This window comes from Maylandia zebra, linkage group LG18 (assembly GCF_041146795.1).
Source record: "Maylandia zebra isolate NMK-2024a linkage group LG18, Mzebra_GT3a, whole genome shotgun sequence".
Lineage (NCBI taxonomy): Eukaryota > Metazoa > Chordata > Actinopteri > Cichliformes > Cichlidae > Maylandia > Maylandia zebra.
In genome coordinates this window covers 16,236,262-16,253,269 of record NC_135184.1, presented here as the reverse complement: position 1 = coordinate 16,253,269, position 17,008 = coordinate 16,236,262, and the positions used below count along the sequence as shown (strand labels likewise).

The 17,008-nt window shown below is 38.5% G+C and overlaps 1 protein-coding gene across 4 annotated transcripts in view; it reads right to left on the bottom strand.

Moving 5' to 3' along the window:
* Positions 1–17,008, bottom strand: part of st18 (ST18 C2H2C-type zinc finger transcription factor) — a 41,075-nt gene that overhangs the window by 14,663 nt on the left and 9,404 nt on the right. For 3 of the 4 annotated variants that reach the window (XM_004542803.3, XM_023154645.3, XM_023154646.3), the window contains 4 exons: positions 7,070–7,185; positions 4,147–4,198; positions 3,263–3,293; positions 2,897–3,084 (listed from right to left, as the gene is read on the bottom strand). In XM_004542803.3, coding sequence (XP_004542860.2) covers positions 2,897–3,084; positions 3,263–3,293; positions 4,147–4,198; positions 7,070–7,185 — 387 coding nt within the window. Of the gene's footprint in view, positions 1–2,896; positions 3,085–3,262; positions 3,294–4,146; positions 4,199–7,069; positions 7,186–13,084; positions 13,248–17,008 lie in introns of those variants that run through there. The other variant, XM_023154647.3, reaches the window with a different exon arrangement.

Here is a 17,008-nt window from a genome sequence, read left to right as displayed (position 1 = left end):
TTATCAAGCTTTTACAAGTAAATTTGACTGAAACTGTTAAATTAAAACAGGTGTTTGTGAAATATTGAAATTACATGTCCAATGTGTGATTGTGTACTGTATGCGGAGCACAGAATAGCTGCTGATACGAGCCTTTCCTATGTTCTACATGCTATTTGCTGCCTGAATTTGTGCATGTAATATAATGAGCTTATTAAGATCTTTATTTTTTTTTTTTTGCCTCGACATATTTGCTGCTTACTGGGAAGCTGAACCACATATAATATTATTTGAGATTAAAATCAAAGGCGGGATACTGCAGTAGGAGGTAGATTCATTACGAAAAAGTTTTAACGAATAAAAGCTCTTCAACAAATTCAGATTTTTATTAAATCAAGCAAATTACTCAGTGTTTAGCTTTTGGCATTCTGTATCCTATGTGGGTGTTAAAGAAACCACATATAATGTTTCAAGTGCAGATGAATAAAATATGCACGCATGTCTTCTTATATATAATCTCTTTTTTCCGGCTTATTTTGCTGAGTGCTCTAAATAATTCAATTTGCACCGACCTTTGGCCTGCCATCTTTTTGAATAAATCCAAAAATCCCAGTCATACGCACAGAAAGCCACAAGATTGTGTGAAACCTTATGCACTGAAAGTCTGATCAGTGGAACAGACAAAGAGGGTTAGGGTTATCCCTCAAAATGCATCTGAGACAACGTTTTATTAACGCCACTGATCATATTAAGTCATGGTCAGTGATTAACAATGGAAAGCTATCATCTGGATTGATTCAACAAAATCTCTCTTGATCCTCGAAAATCATACAAACTTATGCGCTATTAAAGCTCTTTGGACTGTGAGGGGTTTTACTTTCAGTAGGCTGCACGGGAAGTCTATATCCTCTTAAGTAGCCACACATTAGAGGCCAAACCAAAAAGTAGGATTCAATAGATTGAGAAGATAGATAGAGATGGATTGTGAGAATCAGATCACACAGTGCAGAGGACGGTACAGATACAGGCATTATCAGACAGCTGCGACTCATTAATGGGAGCGACACAAAAACCTAATCCTTGCCAAAACAGCTTTAAAAAACGACAGAAATTATGTGGCACTAATGAAAAAAAAAAGCTAAATATACGATTTCCTGCATTGTTAAGTGCACATGTCTGGTTTGACATGTCTGTGCTTTTACATGCATTTTTGCTCAGGCGACATTACGGTGTGTTACTATCTGTTCCCTGCTGTGAAAAATATTTCGAAAGAGGCATCTAAAGACAAACCCTGTTGAATGAAAAATTAAAGCCAGTTACACATATTTACATTTATGAGGCAAGCAACAAGGGTTTTGTTTTTCATCCAGATGGACTCCCAGGCCTGACACAGCCGCATACAGTCAGACAAGCACACAGACATCCACACACACAAACACACGTATATATATGCACACACACACACATACACAGCAGTGCAATGAAAAAAGGAAAGACACGGAGGAAAAAAACTTGGATCCCTCCGGTGGTTTGTGTGTTGGAACAGGTGAACAGTTTGTACTCCAGAATAGCCATTACCAGCACTCTGCAGCAGGGCTGCAGTTGGCTGGAGTTGAACACAGTGTGGCTCAACCAAACGAGAGGCTTATTTTTCTCCCTTTTTGTTAAAATGCAGATATGACCAGCTCCCTTCTGCAAAAATTCTTACTGCCTCCAGTCCACTTTTCCAATTTTTGTTTTTACCACAGGAAAATAGCCCCCACATCTGACAATCACAGCAAAATATGTTCTGAATATGTTTATCAATATTCGTGTTCTTTTGACACATTCAGATTTTTTTTAGTTTTTAAAAAAATTCTGGCTTGATTTTGTTTTGTTTTAGTGAATATCAGGTTCAAATAAGGGGAAAAAAATATATAAAGCAGTCAATCAATGATAAATAGAAAAAGTATCTGGAATACACAACAACAAAAGGAAACACTGGTGATGCACAGTGAATAACTTAGATAATTGTAATGTAATATGAACCCAGGAAACAAATAAATTCCATTTCCAATGAATCCACACAATTTAGTGAGCTACTCTCCTGGTCCATTTAACTACACACATGTGTACTATAATGAGCTGTGGACATTATGCCTAATTATGTATTAGACTGTGTTAGAGGGCCTAACAAAAGCTTTTGAAAGGGACAATTACGTTTGTTGCTTAGTTACATCGTTAAAAATATACCAAATCAGTGCAGATTATAGTGGGCGAGAATGCACATGTACACCACGAGCATTGTTGCCAAAATGCACAAAATTCAATTTATTAGGAAAAAAGAAAACATTTTTGCTTGTGAGAAGGACGGCGGCATAAGTGAAAATCAACAATTTTTAACTGCTGCAGATGAAGTGTCCCTGCGGGTAAGTAAAAAAAAAAAAAACAAGAAAAAGAAATAAAACAAAAAAAAAGAGAGTAAAACAGCGGAACGCCAGCCAAGCAGCGGTGACAGCTCATCTGTTTTTCACAAAAGGCAACTTCAATAAAAATTTTGTAGAAAAGAATGGAGGAAGTTTAATTTAAATCAAAGTGAACTGGTGCACGCCTCCATTCAGTTTCTCATTCTATGGATTCAATTGATTTGGACTGGCTATTGAAAAAGGACAGATGAGGGGTCTGAAATTTGGCCTCATCAAAAGAGGGTAAAGCCACGCCAAAAATATCATGGCAGATCAGCTGTCAAAACTTCAATTTGTGGATGTGAGACACAACTAATGTGGACCCAGCAGTGTAGTCTTTCACTTCCACTGCACAATGACTGCGGCTGCTGGCTGATGGTAGAGGGAGGGAAATATGAATGCAACAGATGGGATTTTAAAATTCAGCGTCAATTGTTCATCAAAACAGACAAAACAACAGGACATCTGTTTACCTGCTGGAGTGTCAATGTTCCTCAGCTCTTCTTTGTCCTGTGGCGGTGCCAGGTCCTCACTCTCCTCTTCACATGCCTCGCTGGGGCTGTAGTGGCGGGGCTTCATCAGCAGGGACTTTCTCTTGTTGATGGGGGCACCCTGCACCCCTTCCTGAGCACTCCTCTTCCTCGCCATGGACCCATATGGGCTGGAGGGGAACAAGGGAATAGAGGAAAAACCCAGCAGGGTCAGCGGAGGCCTCAGTTGGCCTATTTTAAACTTCAGACTACAGGTTTTTTTTAGCAATCACATCTAAGATTTGGGAAGAACGTGATTCCTTTCTGGCTTAAAGGCGAAAATGTGCGCGCACTTCATAAAATGCTTACCTGTGAGTCTCAGTGATGGAGTCAGCCAGCCCTGTGAAAAATAAAGGCCAAGAAATAACAGATAAAAAAAAGTTGTGTTTACATTTCCACTGCAGCAGCACAGCATCTGTCAACATGTTTTTCATCTAAGGGTTTAAGGCAACTGACTACTTTTGGGCTATTAGTCACGAAATTTTACAACATACTGTAAATATTTGTTTTGTAGATAATGTTTTAGGGGTGATACCACATGGGCTACCCGCGCTTTATCCAAGCTTTTAGCATAGATTTTTTACTCCCTTTTACAATGCCATCGGGTATAATCAGCATAAGGATGTAGAAGTGGTCTCTTCATTGATCTGAAAAGCTTTTCATTCAGTCTGCTCATTCTCTGGGAAACCAACAGTAGCTCATCTTTTGACAGTGTTGACAACATGATCTAAAAGGGTAAATCAATTTTCCCAGAGGCCTGCATAAATCTCATTCACAAGTTCTACCCCTACTCCCATGAAGCACGACCAATAATAACACTTTTCATGAATTTTCCCAGTTGTAGTAATAGCTCCAGCGTGAGCAGGAAGGCCTCAGAGGCCCTGAACACTTGCATAATGACATATCCAGTCTAGAGGTTTTCAATCACACAATATATACACACTCCTTAACTAATTTGAGCCAGTGTTCCAATTTAATGAAGTTATTCCCCTCTGAATAATGAAATGGCGGTGCAGTGCTCTTCAGACCGGTAAGATAATACATAAAATTGACAGTTATAAAGTTGGATTGTTGAACTGATACCCCTAGCCCATGGTGATAAGTGGAATGCGTGTGTGTGTGTGCGTGCATATCTGTGTATGTGTGTGTGTGCACGTATTTAAAAGCAAACTAAACCTGAAAGCTGCACTCACCTGTGTTACTGTCACATGTTTTCAAGGTTTGCTCCTCACCTTCAGAATCCATCTGCAATAAACCATTAAATGTACAGATGAGCAACTAAAAGAGCCTTTTTAATCCATTTAATGTGTATTAATTAAATTCTCTTAAATGACAAAAGGCTTAAATACTTAATAGATTAATGTGCTTTTTTTTTTTTTGCCTTGTTTGGCAGGTAAGCAGGGTAACCAGAGCCACTGAGCCTCAAAATCTTTTTTTTTTTTTGCGGGGGGGCAACATCACAAAGAGCTCTAAAAACACCAGTAATATGCAAACACATAAAGTATAATGCCAGGAAAAAAAGTTTCAAAGGTGAGTAAAAATGTAATGACACTAAATAATGACATTAAAGTACGGACAGCACCTCAGAGAGTGTGTTTAGACAAAAATAGTTGCTAAAATCCATCCACTCTCGCTGGCTGTTGCTTGTGGGTCCCAAATAAAACCTATTAAACATAATTATTCCAGGCTGATGGTGGCGTATAGTGGTCACAGGCCAGTGAAATCTGTGAGTCATAGGATATGCTGTTACTTTTCCCTGGTAATGGGAAACATGACTCCTCTCTCTCGTTTGCTGTTGTGATTGAAGGCACTGACCTGTCATACATTTATAATAGGGGAGCAGGTGTGGCAGTGATGGACCTTAATTTCCTTTAATAAACCTTTTATGTGCCACACTCTTAATGCCACGCCGGGCCCTCAGAGGTCCTGCTCATAATAGGTTCATTACTTTTGATTACTAGAGCCTATTGAGACAAACAACTCCCAAACACTATAGATTACATTCTGTAAAAATGAATGTACCTCATTAGTTTGTAACACTTTTCCACACAGACATGCTTTAACATTTTGTATAAATGTGTTGCTCTGAAGGCAAAATGTTGGTCTTGCATCATGCAACCTGAGATTATAACATGGACATTAATCAAAGTTCAAATGATGTTATCAGTGCACTGAAATATCACAGCTGACTCATAATGTTACCAGGGTGTTTTTCCCCCCCTTTCTTTATGTGACATTTTAGATGTGCCTATCTTATGTAAATATTTACATAACTTTTTTATATTATTTTATAGTATCTACATTTTCTCTGATCAGTCAAGAGTATTGTGTGTTATGTACGTGAAGTAAGCAAACTTCATGACATTAATGATTATATTAATAGGAATAATAAGAATAATAGATGGTAAGTATTGTGAGCCTAACCAGTAAAAACTATTTTGATATAAATAGTTTTAGTGGCTGTTTTGTATATTTAACTAGAGCTTCTTTTTCAATCAATCAGTTTCACGTATAGAAGTCTGAGTCTGTTTGTGAGCGCTGCTCCGAAATGGAGACACACAGGCATTTCTGACGCACTGTTAGCAGTCGTCGTGACACAGTACAGTTTGTATCAAATCCATATAACAAGGATTGACACGTAACAATAAAACAAGGAAGGCCTTGTTAGGTATCTGTGGTTTCCTAACAGGTATTCCTGGCATGGCAACAACATGGGTAAACATGTGATGTGGAGTGTTTACAAAAGCAGAACAAATAGATACAATCAGGGTCAAATGGGAGCTTTTATTGACATCCCCTAAACAATCTGGCTAAAATCATTATGTAAGTTACCTTTTCATTTTTTTTCTCCTATGACAGTTCTTCTCGTTAGTGGATTATACATTTTACAGGGTGACTTGTGATGGTGTACAGGGTAATAATAATAATCTATATCAAACCTCCACATATGGCATTTATAAACAACATTTTGCACATTTATGTAATTTATCATTTATATTTGTCAGGAAGTACAGCCCCAAACCCTCTACACTCACAAAGACAGGCAGGTGTAATAATGTCTTGTCTGTACTGAGAGGAAAAGTCACAATTGTTCACAAACATCTTATGTTAGCAAACATAGACTGTCCTTAAAAATGTTAAAGGGACAGGTTAATATAAAATTTTACCGCTGGAATTTAAAATATGCATATTTTTACTGTATAATATTCTAATTCTAACATATTAACCACCGTAATTATCTGCTAAAAATCAAATTAATTGGTCAGTGATATTCAGTCGAACCAAGTTAAATAAATATAATTTGTTTAAGTTATTCTGCTGATCTTAAATTCATGAAAAAATCCACTTTGTAAAAATTGTAAAGTAGGTGGTGAGACACTCACACACACGCACACACACACACACACACACACACACACACACACACACACACACACACACATATATATATATTTTTTCTTTCTTTTTTTAATTTCTTCCAACTGTGCACACAATATAGAGGAATAAATGGGATTGCTGTAAATGCACTCAGATTAGAACAGAATATAGGAAAGAATAACGACAACAGTAAATTTTAAAGCTTAATAAGCTTTTACTGTATTTATATTTTGTCTATATGAAGTCACTGATTTATCTTTACTGATATATTTGTGAGTTCCACACCTACACACTAAAAAGCAGCACAAAAAGGAAAAGAGCAAGTGATCAACATTTTGCATACTTTAATGTTGGTGAAACACTAGTGTGTCTTTAAAGTCCTTGCACTGAAATAGTGCTGAGTAAATCTCTCTCTAAACTTTCTACTAGGCTACAAATCCAGTTGAGACAACCTGACATATAAAAGGCAATCATCACTTAACAAAAAGCGGATTCAGCAATAGCCTGTAAAGAGTATAGTATCTGCCAGCCACCCACAGCCCTGCATAAGTAAAAACCAATCTCACTTTATGATCACTGTGGTCAAAGGGGCAGTGGCACTCCACCACTTAGCATGCTACTTATCCAAAACACTGTTACACAAGCATTTCTCCCTTTCTGTCCCTAACAAAACTTGTTTTTTACTTTGTGTTTACACTCTAGGCTCTGTCTGTGCCACGTCTGTGACAGATTATTTACCTTTGATTGTAGTTTCCCAAGCACTCTGTAGACTAAGATGCCAGATCCACACTGTTCACCCTGGTCGATGATTTCACGCTTGTTATCTTTCAGGAAATGATCATGTAATTCATTATCTATGAAGAAAAAATAAAGACATAAGTACAAGTTTAAAATCTTACCCCACAATCTGTAACTTTTTCACATATCCCAAAACCAACTTTTGGAGGGTTTGTATTCATAAATTTTTAAATTGTTGTGTGAACATGAACATGTATTCAGAAAACAGGTGGAAAGAGGATATTAACATCTCACATGGAATAAGGAACACGATGCAAATTGATTGCTTGACAGGGATCAAATTGCTTGCTTCTAATTAATACAAAACATCCAAGAGGGAAAACAAGGATGAACACAATGAGTACATTAAGCCTCTTCACTTCACAGATCTTATTATGGAATTATTTATTTCTGTTAGCTTTGAAAAAAAGAAAAAAACATCTTCTTAATTATAGCTCACAGAGCGTTTCCCCGGAAAAACAAAACTGGGGGAAAAAGTAGGGGGGTGGGGGTTATTCACTCAGTTTCATTAGCATATGAAAAAGACTCACTACTATTCGGGCTTGTTCGTCATCTGCTGAATCATATTTATGCCCCCCGCACACACACACACACACACACACACACACACACACACACACACACACACACACACACACACACCCCAAGTCCAACATAAATAATGCTTCTCAGAGGATGGTTTCCCTGCGTCTAGGGCAGATTTCTCAGGGGGAAAGGAGGCAGCCTGATGCTGAGGGTCCATGAGATTTTCTATGTGTTAATCTGGCTGCTAGCTGTCCTTGAGCCCAGCCCATTCCCCCCTAACCCCATCTGCTAGCATTCCCACCACAGAGGAGAGAATGGGCTGCGACTGGGGATAGAAAAAGAGAGAGACCTTCCCAGTCCAGCAATCATGAATAACCATTGCCTCGCACCATTATCAGAGAGGCTGGATCCAAGCTGAGATGGTGGAGAGCAAATGTCTGTAAAACACCCCAACGCTCCTGACGTTACTCAAACCGCACTCTCGCATTTTGTTGTAAGTGATGCTATTATTATTATTTTCAAATAATGCCTTATTAATACTGTGCAGCTGCTGTGGATATTCATCACTGACCTTGAGTCTTTGTGTCCCCTTGTTCCCAGCTTATCCGTGCACTTGGGACGCTCTCGTGTAATTAACGCAGACATTATTGTGATGGAGTAAAAAAAAAAAAAAAAACTCTGAGCAGATACCTCATCTTGAAACTAATAAAGCGGGCCAGAGTAGCAAAGTAAGATTCTGGAGACCATAAAATTAATTACATTATTTACATTTCCTTTAGATAGGGGGGTACAGGCGAGATGATAGAGGCAAATGAGATTACACAAAATAAGATTTCAAAATGTCAGTGCTGCACACTCAACCAACCAACTGTTATGATTAGATTACTCTTTTAATATAATTACTGTCTAAGGCTGTGCGTGTGTGGAAACAATGCATACATAAAACACAGGAGCAGCGTCTTAACTGATTCCCATCCTTTTCTCCGCGAGTCTTTTTCTCTTAACCTTTCTTCAACAGTATCATTTTGAATTATAGGGAACGGATGGGTGCTCTGTGCAAGGTCACTGTCTGGTGTGTACTCCCCCCCCCCTCCTCCCATCGCTCCCTGTTTTTGTTTCCTCTTCCAGAAGCACACTGAGTGAAGGGTTAAAACTGGAATGGATTTAATTATGGAATGAATGGAATTATAATGCGCCTGCAGCAAGTTTTCCTCCTTATTTATTAAAGCAGCTGATGGGCCAGGTTTGATGAGCCACTTCTGGCATAATTGAGTCATCACACAAAGAGGGTTCCTCGCATTCAGAGTGGTTTTATCAGCAGCAAACAGACCTGATTACTGGCAATTACACTCTGATCTAGGGGAAGGAGAAAAAAAGGGTAAATGTGCAGGGTAACTTCTGTGTTTATAGTTTACCCCGGGAATAATTTTCACATTAATTTTACATGCTAAGTGTTTTCTGTTTGTGTATAATAAAGAGTGAACGGCAGGCGATAGCACCTTTTACTTTCATATTTTCTTGTAATGAATTTCTGCGAGGAAATTGTGAACTGATCTCAGTTCATACTGACCCTATAGGAGGTTTGAGAACCAGCCAGACATACAGCCTGCCTAGCTGAAGCTAAAGGGTGAGCTACCTGCTTGGAAAGTGATCCCATCATCTCTGTAGAAGCAGGTAAAACTGTATGCACAGCTAAAATGACAGATTTTGTTGTTGTTGTTTTTTAATTATGTCAGATGGAAAATGGATAAACTTCTGTTCAAAGCGACTTTTTATGTCTTTTTGAGAGATTTCCATGAACACAAGAAAAAATATGTAATTTAGAAGGTGAAGTGATCATAATTTTTAGAAGTGCAATTTATAGGTTTTTTTTTTTTTAACATTTCACAATGTGTAATTGTCAGTTACCTTCATAGTAAAATTGACAGTTTATCAACACTTCACGGCGCTGGCAGATTTGCTCTGTTCATAATATTATTACATATTTTCACCTGAATCTAGGGACAAAAGAGGATGAACAGTCTTGCATTTCCCCTTATATTAACAAAAAAATATTTTGCACAACTCTACTTTAAGAGCTCAGAAAAAGAAAAGTATTAGGCTTTTTTACATGTGCAGTATGTATGTGCAAAAAAATACTGTATCTTAAAAAAGAAAGAATCTGCCAGCAATTTATGAGCATTCCTCTGTGTAATGGAGGTTTCTGGATTCATGCAGACACAGTCAAAATCTTGAAGTCAACTGCGATTTCAGATATAACAGCCTCACAGCTACCCTGACGGCCAAGCAAAGTGTTTGTGCCTTTTGCCAAAGAGTACTTTTATAGAGAAGCGTATTGGCATCTTATCACTTCTCCAAGACAGAGATGCTTCAATAAAAGAACACAGCTCACAGAATTCTTAACAGACAATTAGGAGCCTGGCTAGCCACTAACGCTTCAATGATTTGTTATGATGGCATAACTACAGGGGAAACTTGTTATTGGACAGAGTTAGCAAGAGTCCCATAAAAGAGTCAGATGGTGACACCTTTGCCGAGGTGATTTATGAATCTTGTAATCGCTTTCCAAAGTCATCCCAAAGCCTTCCCTCTAAATTGAGTTCATCTGGAGCCGGACCACACAGAAGCACCAAGTCCAGATTGTTTCTTCTGACATCAAAGAGCCAATTTTTGTTTTTGACCAAATTTCTGCTGCTTTTAGTTCCCTCATCGTATGAAAGGCTAGATGATATGCTATTTTATTTGTGAATTTCAATCCAATTACGGACACCAAAATATTGAGACAAATAAAATTAGTATCTCCTTTCACTGCACTATCCATCAATAGGATAATAAATGGAGCGGCAAACAATTCATCCATTGGCAAGTCTCCAGCCTGCCAAACCGCTCTCATGTTAGTTTGAATCTTTGAATTCTGTCATGTACATGGTTTTTCAAACCTGTCTAATTTGGGGACAGGTGTTTGGGGAGAGAGAAGTTCCAGCCCCGGTGTAACAATGAGCAGAGTAATCCTGCTCATTGTTCCTGCCCAAGGAGCCCCTTTCATGAAGGAGGTTGCATGAATGCTACCAGGTGGTCTGCAATTTGGAGAAACGTAGTAACCGTTCCAGCTAATCCCCCGTCACAAAAGGCAGGTCTCCGGCGCTCTGGGCCTCTCCGGGGCAGAGGGAAAAGTTTACCTTGAACACATAGTGTCTGAAAGGAGTCAGGACTCGAGCAGTGATTCCTAATCAGATTGCGCTCAAGTGAACAGCTCGCATGGCAGCTGTAGTTTTCCCAGGGTTAATTACCTTTCACTGCTCTCTCTAAATGAGTCAGCTGTTCCTGTCATTAAACAACTCCACTCTATCTCTGCTCCTCTGTCCTCCTCACACATGTGCACAAGTGCACACGGGTGTGCACGGTCACGCACACACTGACACTGCGCCACACGCACACGGACATGCCCCTTTGTTTTTCTTACCCATTATATTTAGTGCATTGTGTACGGTGATCAAAGAGTGTTAAAACATTATTTAGATATTAAAGTGACTTTGGTCGAACTGCAAGTCAGTCGTGGCCACAGAAATGGAGGTTGCTGTATTTTTATTTATGCTATGGATGTTTATGCAGATAGAAGGCAGTAGTCCCAACACACCTCCCCTACCCTGCTGAGGAAAAATAAGACCAATCTGTCAAGGTCTTATTCTAAACAGACCCTTTAGTATTAATTGAGCACATATAGGAAGCAAACATGGTCACATATGCGCACACACAAACACGAGCATACGTACATACACAGAAACATGCGGATACACATACATGCACACACAGAGACAGAGTCCAGCTCTGTAATAGTTGTGCTGTCATCAATTCTGAACAATCTGTCTACTCACTGGGCTCAGTGGCTCAGGATGTTGGGGGAGTTTTAAGTGATTTTTGCCACTGTATGGTAAAATCCCTCGGCCACCTGGATTACAAACTCTAGTCCTTTAACTCATGCCAGTATAAATCCGTGTTAACTCGGATTTACCTCTGGCATATGAATTCTCAATCTGCGTAAGCTTTGTTTGGAATGAGTCGAACATAAGTATTTCATGCAGTAAGGATGCCCAGTGGTGAATTCCTATTTCTGTGAAACACACACTGGGACACAGTTCAGGACTAAATCAGTCATCAGAACAACTAGAAAAGCCTGAAGCTGTGCTTTAGTACGGTCAAAAGGTGAGACCCGTATGGCCGCTCGCATCCAGGTGGAAGTGTGCAGTGCTGCACTGTGAAATCCACATAACCATGGTGAGAGATATAAACTCAGAGCTGTACACTGTGGTCAAGAGTTTAATCAGATTCCTCACTCCAAGCTTTTGCTTTGCTTATTGTCAGGCAAACATTATTTGCTCAGTTGTTCAAACACAAGTCCTGGTCTGCTACCAAAGCGATCATGATAAAATAAAATATGGCATGAGCAGCCTGGAGGATCTAAATTAAGTATTATCCAATATCCATACAATCTCTCGCACTCACACACACACACACACAGACTTCTGGGATAGCAGAGTTAAGCCAGACTATTTTGTACTTAAAAGGTTAGCAGGGCTGTTTTGTGAGTTTGATCCACGCTTGCCAAATCAGCAGATGGTCCATGAATATGATTATATGCATCAATAAAAGGAGTAATCTTTAACAAAATGTAAATTTGACTTAAGTCCAGGGTTTAATATACAAGATGGACTTTCACCCACTTCCCAGCCTGACAGAAGAGCACGATAAGCTAATGCACTTCAAATTTCGTATTACAGCAGCCACTACTGACGCTGCCTGCTACTATTGTGAAGATCAAAATAAGGAGTCGGAGGAAAGGTAAACGATATCTGCACGGCGCTCAGATGTGCGTGTTTGCACTGAAACGTCCGTTCACTTTGAACGAGCTAAGCAGTAAAGCAGTCGATACCAACCGAGCCTCTCTCGTGCTGTCCTGCCTCTTTTTTACGTTAAACACTCAATGCATTTTAGGCAAAACCGAGCAAAACAACAACATTAAGATATCTGACCATCGCAAAAATAAATGAACCATTATATGTATAAACATCTCTGATGACTGAGAACCTTCACAGATATAAACATCTCTATTTTTTCGTGAATAACAACCAAGTCATAGCTCCGATGTAAACTAACATAAAGTTCAAGCAGCCTTGTGGCGAATGGAAAGAGACGAAAAAAAAGTTTGAGCAGGAATTGAGAAGTTAAGAATGGTGAAGTGAAATGTGGTGATCTTACTCTGAGCCACATAAAACAGCATCACTGTTATTGACCCGGCCATGAATCTACTTATCTGAGCCCGAGGCTTACACAGCACATCGCATCCTCACACAGCCACAATCACTTGTCTTCTGCATCTAAATGCACTCGTGTTAACATGTCCGACAGGGCAGAATCGCGAGCTCGACTTACCATGCCCCCTTTAGCCTTTGTTTTGCATCTCTCGGGGACATCGGGGAGGTAGACGGAGCAGAAGGATACCGAGGTGGGGTACAGGGTAGTCCAGAGTCTCGCTGCTGAGGAGAGTGTGTTTGGTTGGGGTTTGTGTGTGTGTGTGTATGTGTATGTGTGTGTGTGTTGTGTGTGCGTGCGTGTGTGCAGGGACACTGTGATATTCACCCGAAACGCTAAGCTTTTTTTCCCCCTCTTTTTTTGTAGCCTTTGTGTCATTCACTTAACAACCAATCTCATTAGCTGCTGGGCTACAATGGTCTGAATTATTTTCTGTATAAATACACCACATGGTGATCTTCAAGGTAAGACCTCTGAAGGTCTTTTTCTAAACCAAAGAAAGGTAGATAGCCCATAAATAAATAAATAAATACAAAAATATATAAAATAATTAATAAAATGGGGAAAACATGGATAATAAAAATAAACTGAAATAATTAAACGCAAGAGTCATTTAGAGTGGTTTTACTGTAACAAAAGTGAATGATGATACTTGACGGTATACATACAGTATGCATTAGAATTTGTGCTCCAACTTAAAGGGGGGAAAAAAACTTAAGAGGACTGTCGAGATTAATTATATGACCATAGTTGAATAAAAAAGAAATAGATGTCTTAAAACTGGGTACAGCTTTAGTTATTTAACACTTCGCTTGCTGGTGTGTTGTTGCCGAACCCTGAATGCATGTAAAATGTAACTATTGTAAGTACTTGAAGTCATGACAGCTGTCTATAAGCATCAGGGACATGTCTATTGGCCAACTTGACCCTTGTTAGAAAACAAAACAAATACAAAAAAGAGAATACTGCAGCCTGGGACTGCCGAGCCGGGTCACTGGAGATTTTCCAGACAAACGCCGCACAGGGGAGGGGAGGGGAGGGGAGGAAGAATAAAAAGGACAGGCTCAGAATCTCATTTTAACAGACCGCACACAATCTGGGCTCCCACAGAACTATCTCTGCCTGACCGCTTTCTATTTATCCCTTATCAGTGTTTACCAACCGCTAGTTTTCTTTCATTCACACTGTGAGGCAGTTCTCTTACTATCAGTCAACAGCTGACACCGTGGAACAGCCTCAAAGGCAAGAGGAAGGGATCAAAACTAAACCAAAGCTGTTTAAACAATACAACAGAGGAAATAAATTCATAAATCCTAATTCTTCCCAACCCACAAGGGTATAAGCAGATCCTTTATAGTTAGGCCAACAAACAAAACCACAGCCAATGAGGTACATTACAATCAAGGTAAATTCTGAAATATATTTAGAAGGGAAAAAAAAAGAAGGAAAGAAAGGCATTTAAAAAAAATCCCATGTAGTAATAATTGGGAACATTTCATAGTCTTGCCCCTGTCAGGCAAATATATGTATTCACTTAAACCTCCTTTTTTTCTCTTGTCTTTTATTGTCTTTTCAGGAAAATCCCACCTGATTCAACATTAACGTTTTTAGATCATTTTATTGTATGCTACCAACAAGCTTAAAAACATGTGTGACATTATAAGCAGCTCCAAATATTTTATTAAGATTTGGAATAAATGCCCAGTTACAGTGCTTTGGTTAGAATCATTCCACTTTTAAAGCACCAATCAGTAAAAATACAGCTCAAACCTGTTTTAATTTATATAACATAAATTGCCTTTATCAGTAATTATGCACAACTCATTAAATATTATAATATTGACTTTATTACTGGCTCAATTTGAATCAATGCAATATCACCTCTTTTAATTTAAGGGACATATTTCCACTGTGACAAACTGTGGCTTTTTACATTTATAAAAGAGCATATTTAAACAATACTTTCAGACTGCAGGCAAATTATATTCAAATGTTCAGAGAAATAAATAATAATATTGAAAGGTACTGTTAACACTGTTGCTTTACATTTTTCTCCAGCAGGACAAACAAACATCACTGTTTTTTTCTGGAATACTCTTCAAAAGTTAAGTAATTAATTACATTTATCCTTTCACCAGCTGCTCAACAGCAGATGGATCATCTCTGAGACCTTGTTGAATTAAATCCACATAATTCATTTTCCTGGATTAACTAACTGAAAGTTTGAGCAGTGGAAAAACAGGTAACACATTGTGTATTCGTCTGAAATGTATTTTATACTTGACAATGTGAAGACCCGACGGCAATTTGTTTATAATTAAGACAAGCTCTTCGTGTTTTTTTTAAAGGAGGCCAGAAGTTAAATAACATTCATTTAGTTGTGTGCTAAATACATGAAAATAGGTACAAAACAAATTTGCCATCACGGTCATTTAAAGTGTATTTCAGCTATGTGAATGGGTTTGTGAATCCAGTTTTGTTGAGCAGCAGGTACCATGGACAGTTCCTGGAGGCAAACAGAGGTTACGTTAATGTGTTGTGTAGCAACTAACTTCCCTGTGCTTTGAAGAGGAGGGTGTGGAGCAGAGAGGAATAATGCCTCTTACTTATCACTGCTTTAGCACACAGCCCTACCACAGACTCTGCTGCTTTTATAATTAAAACAAAGTGTGGAGGTGCAACTTTGTAACTTCGCTCTCCTCATATGTTTTAATCTCTGTATAACGGGGCAAACTTTTCAAAGGATTACTCAGATGTGTTACACAATACTGTATCATCTGATGTCTTTTTCATGTTTATTAAGAGATGAGTGCTGCCTGTCATGAGATGATGACAAAACTTATGATCAAATGGAGACAAACAGGCACAATGACAAGTGGCATTTAATATATTTTACCACTGAGTCATATCAGTGGGAATTCTTCTAATGTAACAATGACAGAAAGAATCATTTCCCTCACAAAAATAAAAATCACTGGCAAATATAAGAGATTTAGTTTACATTTATATAAGTTGTATAGAAATACTGAAGTATTTAGCTTATATCATTTAGATTTTTTTTTGCTGAAAAAAAGAGAAATAATATTCACATTTTAATAATTCATACACTAATCTACTCTTGACTCTCATTTAAAAGAAAATGCTCCTTAAATAAAAAAAAAATAAAAAAAAATAAAAAAACAGGGATCAGCTTGAAGATGGGTCATACAAGCAGATTCTGAGGCATTAGTGTGCTCCAACTTACTAGTAAATGATGAACTTTTCCAACCAGCATCCATCCTCTTAAATCAATAGTTGCTCTGGAGACTGTTGAGTGCTTTGACCCCTTACAATTTGGTCAAAGCTAAGTCTTGCCCACGTCTACCACAAAAGTTCGCTAGTGGACTGTGTTACTGTCTCACTACATTTGGCATTAGCATATAGTTTTGTAACTTTGCCACAGTTATGATGCAAATGATAACATAAATTCAAAACAGACTGTAGCGCTTCGGCCCTGTGAATTTGTCTAAATCTGAGATTTGTCCTCAGACAATAACACAAAAGCTGATTTGTGGATTTTTTTTTTTTTGTCAAACTATGATCACTATTAACATATCTTTTTCAGACTTGTAATACAAATTACAGAAAGCCAGGACAGGATGCAATAAAATACTTGACTGACTGCTCAAACACGTTATTGGAACACAGAGTCAATGTTTAAGTGCATTAGGCTCAGTGGTCTTGTATGTACAGCTGTCACTGTCAAAGCCACAGGCAACCTGACAATGCTTTGTCTCTACACACAATACGAACATGTGTTATTCCTAAGACAAGCTTATACTCTACACAAATGCTGTGAACTTAATCTAGGTAGACAGTATCTCATGCTATCTGGATGATCAAAAATAGGTCATGCCTCTCAAAAAGCAGTTTGAGCCATTTAATCTCCTCTCAAACTGTCTGAAACCTGGACAGAAGCTGCGCTCGCTTTCCAGCAAAGATTTTAAGAACACTGATTTGTATCAGGAAAGCAGTGTTCATGTTCATCTGTGCAACATTTTCTAC